The sequence below is a fragment of the Gymnoscopelus braueri genome (assembly GCF_963280865.1).
Source record: "Gymnoscopelus braueri genome assembly, chromosome: 21".
Classification (NCBI taxonomy): Eukaryota; Metazoa; Chordata; class Actinopteri; order Myctophiformes; family Myctophidae; genus Gymnoscopelus; species Gymnoscopelus braueri.
In genome coordinates, this window is record NC_137623.1 from 447,501 (window position 1) to 452,500 (window position 5,000).

The following is a 5,000-nucleotide window of genomic DNA, read 5'->3' on the forward strand; positions in this document are numbered from 1 at the left end:
AATGATATAGTGACCTCAGTGTTCTATAGATTAATGATATAATGACCTCAGTGTTCTATAGATTAATGATATAATGACCTCAGTGTTCTATAGATTAATGATATAATGACCTCAGTGTTCTATAGATTAATGATATAATGACCTCAGTGTTCTATAGATTAATGATATAGTGACCTCAGTGTTCTACAGATTAATGATATAGTGACCTCAGTGTTCTATAGATTAATGTATTAATGATATAATGACCTCAGTGTTCTATAGATTAATGATATAATGACCTCAGTGTTCTATAGATTAATGATATAGTGACCTCAGTGTTCTATAGATTAATGTATTAATGATATAATGACCTCAGTGTTCTATAGATTAATGATATAATGACCTCAGTGTTCTATAGATTAATGATATAATGACCTCAGTGTTCTATAGATTAATGATATAATGACCTCAGTGTTCTATAGATTAATGTATTAATGATATAATGACCTCAGTGTTCTATAGATTAATGTATTAATGATATAATGACCTCAGTGTTCTATAGATTAATGATATAGTGACCTCAGTGTTCTATAGATTAATGATATAATGACCTCAGTGTTCTATAGATTAATGATATAATGACCTCAGTGTTCTATAGATTAATGATATAATGACCTCAGTGTTCTATAGATTAATGATATAGTGACCTCAGTGTTCTATAGATTAATGATATAGTGACCTCAGTGTTCTATAGATTAATGTATTAATGATATAATGACCTCAGTGTTCTATAGATTAATGATATAATGACCTCAGTGTTCTATAGATTAATGATATAGTGACCTCAGTGTTCTATAGATTAATGTATTAATGATATAATGACCTCAGTGTTCTATAGATTAATGATATAATGACCTCAGTGTTCTATAGATTAATGATATAATGACCTCAGTGTTCTATAGATTAATGATATAATGACCTCAGTGTTCTATAGATTAATGTATTAATGATATAATGACCTCAGTGTTCTATAGATTAATGTATTAATGATATAATGACCTCAGTGTTCTATAGATTAATGATATAGTGACCTCAGTGTTCTATAGATTAATGATATAATGACCTCAGTGTTCTATAGATTAATGATATAATGACCTCAGTGTTCTATAGATTAATGTATTAATGATATAGTGACCTCAGTGTTCTATAGATTAATGTATTAATGATATAATGACCTCAGTGTTCTATAGATTAATGATATAATGACCTCAGTGTTCTATAGATTAATGATATAATGACCTCAGTGTTCTATAGATTAATGATATAATGACCTCAGTGTTCTATAGATTAATGTATTAATGATATAGTGACCTCAGTGTTCTATAGATTAATGATATAATGACCTCAGTGTTCTATAGATTAATTATATAATGACCTCAGTGTTCTATAGATTAATGTATTAATGATATAGTGACCTCAGTGTTCTATAGATTAATGATATAATGACCTCAGTGTTCTATAGATTAATGATATAGTGACCTCAGTGTTCTATAGATTAATGTATTAATGATATAATGACCTCAGTGTTCTATAGATTAATGTATTAATGACATAATGACCTCAGTGTTCTATAGATTAATGTATTAATGATATAGTGACCTCAGTGTTCTATAGATTAATGTATTAATGATATAATGACCTCAGTGTTATATAGATTAATGATATAATGACCTCAGTGTTCTATAGATTAATGTATTAATGACATAATGACCTCAGTGTTCTATAGATTAATGATATAATGACCTCAGTGTTCTATAGATTAATGTATTAATGACATAATGACCTCAGTGTTCTATAGATTAATGTATTAATGATATAATGACCTCAGTGTTCTATAGATTAATGATATAATGACCTCAGTGTTCTATAGATTAATGATATAATGACCTCAGTGTTCTATAGATTAATGTATTAATGACATAATGACCTCAGTGTTTTATAGATTAATGTATTAATGATATAATGACCTCAGTGTTCTATAGATTAATGTATTAATGATATAATGACCTCAGTGTTCTATAGATTAATGTATTAATGACATAATGACCTCAGTGTTCTATAGATTAATGTATTAATGATATAATGACCTCAGTGTTATATAGATTAATGATATAATGACCTCAGTGTTCTATAGATTAATGTATTAATGACATAATGACCTCAGTGTTCTATAGATTAATGATATAATGACCTCAGTGTTCTATAGATTAATGTATTAATGACATAATGACCTCAGTGTTCTATAGATTAATGTATTAATGATATAATGACCTCAGTGTTCTATAGATTAATGATATAATGACCTCAGTGTTCTACAGATTAATGATATAATGACCTCAGTGTTCTATAGATTAATGATATAATGACCTCAGTGTTCTATAGATTAATGATATAATGATATAATGACCTCAGTGTTCTATAGATTAATGTATTAATGATATAATGACCTCAGTGTTCTATAGATTAATGATATAATGATATAATGACCTCAGTGTTCTATAGATTAATGTATTAATGATATAATGACCTCAGTGTTCTATAGATTAATGTATTAATGATATAATGATATAATGACCTCAGTGTTCTATAGATTAATGTATTAATGATATAATGATATAATGACCTCAGTGTTCTATAGATTAATGTATTAATGATATAATGATATAATGACCTCAGTGTTCTATAGATTAATGTATTAATGATATAATGACCTCAGTGTTCTATAGATTAATGATATAATGACCTCAGTGTTCTATAGATTAATGTATTAATGATATAATGACCTCAGTGTTATATAGATTAATGATATAATGACCTCAGTGTTCTATAGATTAATGATATAATGACCTCAGTGTTCCATAGATTAATGATATAATGACCTCAGGGTGGAAGAAGATCTCAGGACCCAGGAACCTCTCGTATCCCACATCGATGTTGAAGTGAGTCTGACTCACAGAGTTGGTTCCTCTGAACTGTTTGATCCATTTAGCAGGTTCTGTGTCGTACTTAGAGAACTCCTTCACTATGTCTGGACAGATGTAGCAGAACCTCTCCTACACACACACACACACACGCACACGCACACGCACGCACACGCACACGCACACGCACACGCACACGCACACACACACACACACACACAATTTACAATTAAGCATTTGTAAGCAGCTGGACCTGTTACTAAGGCATTATCAGCCAGGTGCTCCTTGTTTCTAATCAAGGGTGTGGTCTATAGACAGGGTTTATACACAGGGTTTATACACAGGGTCTATAGACAGGGTCTATAGACAGGGTTTATACACAGGGTTTATACACAGGGTTTATACACAGGGTTTATACACAGGGTCTATAGACAGGGTTTATACACAGGGTTTATACACAGGGTTTATACACAGGGTCTATAGACAGGGTTTATACACAGGGTTTATACACAGGGTTTATACACAGGGTCTATAGACAGGGTTTATACACAGGGTTTATACACAGGGTTTACAGACCTTTACTGTCTTGGCGGTCTCCAGTGATTGGTCGGTACATACCTTCATTGTCTTGGCGGTCTCCAGTGATTGGTCGGTACATACCTTCATTGTCTTGGCGGTCTCCAGTGATTGGTCGGTACATACCTTCATTGTCTTGGCGGTCTCCAGTGATTGGTCGGTACATACCTTCATTGTCTTGGCGGTCTCCAGTGATTGGTCGGTACATACCTTCATTGTCTTGGCGGTCTCCAGTGATTGGTCGGTACATACCTTCATTGTCTTGGCGGTCTCCAGTGATTGGTCGGTACATACCTTCACTGTCTTGGCGGTCTCCAGTGATTGGTCGGTACATACCTTCATTGTCTTGGCGGTCTCCAGTGATTGGTCGGTACATACCTTCATTGTCTTGGCGGTCTCCAGTGATTGGTCGGTACATACCTTCATTGTCTTGGCGGTCTCCTGTGATTGGTCGGTACATACCTTCACTGTCTTGGCGGTCTCCAGTGATTGGTCGGTACATACTTTCACTGTCTTGGCAGTCTCCAGTGATTGGTCGGTACATACCTTCACTGTCTTGGCGGTCTCCAGTGATTGGTCAGGGGGGATCCCGACCTCTCGGTCTCTCAGCAGCTGTTGGATGAAGAAGGTAATGTCCCTCCCAGCGATGGGAATGTGTTTAATGCAACTACCAATCACATAGCCTTCTGCCTGGAAACACACACACATCAGCCAATCAGATTGATCGATTGATTGATAGAATACTTTATTAACTAGTCGTCCCCCCAGGAAAGCATGGAGAAAAAGTCTTGATTCCGCGGAGAGCAATTCTTGATTCCGCGGCTTATCGTTAATATTCTGCGGGCATTAAAAAACAACCTGAAATGACCAGTTATCAAGCAAAAATAGATTAAGTTTTAATAATCAAGTAAATTCCATAATGAAATAGATACAATGAATTGTTATACCATTCTAAAACACTAAAATACCGTGGAACATAGTAATTGAGTCAATGTTACTGGTTATAAATAGAGGTGGTCCGATCAGGCCGATAGCAATCACCGATCCAATCATTTTTTATTTTTTATCATTTTTGTATTTATGCATGTAGAATGCATTTTTACCATTTATTTTGTAACAATACAAGACAATATGTCTCAAAACACTGGCTTACAGTTGAATTATTGGCGACTAAAGAAATATGAATTAAAGAAATTAAGACAAATACTGACTGCCTCTGAACATTGGCTTGCAGTTATTGCACATAGCCAAATGCAATAATAATAGTCTTGTCATTCAGGATGGGAAATAATAAAGTTGTCCTTTTGAGGAGAAGTAGAACTTAGAAGTCACACATGAAGTTGAACATGAGGGAGAGGGTCCCTCTACAGGGAATTACTTGATATCTAGGCTGCACGGACAGACACAAGAATCACAGCTGCCATTAATTAGTGCTGTTCAGTGTTGATTGCCTAATGGTCAAAT

General features: G+C 33.9%; 1 protein-coding gene across 1 annotated transcript in view; it reads right to left on the minus strand.

The window, feature by feature from the left end:
* Window positions 1–5,000, minus strand: part of LOC308077245 (actin-related protein 3-A-like) — a 16,502-nt gene that overhangs the window by 4,585 nt on the left and 6,917 nt on the right. Inside the window, exons 7-8 of the mRNA XM_080417865.1 lie at window positions 4,083–4,226; window positions 2,919–3,092 (exon numbers count right to left, since the gene is read on the minus strand). Of these exons, the coding sequence (XP_080273991.1) occupies window positions 2,919–3,092; window positions 4,083–4,226 (318 nt within the window). The remainder of the gene's footprint in view (window positions 1–2,918; window positions 3,093–4,082; window positions 4,227–5,000) is intronic.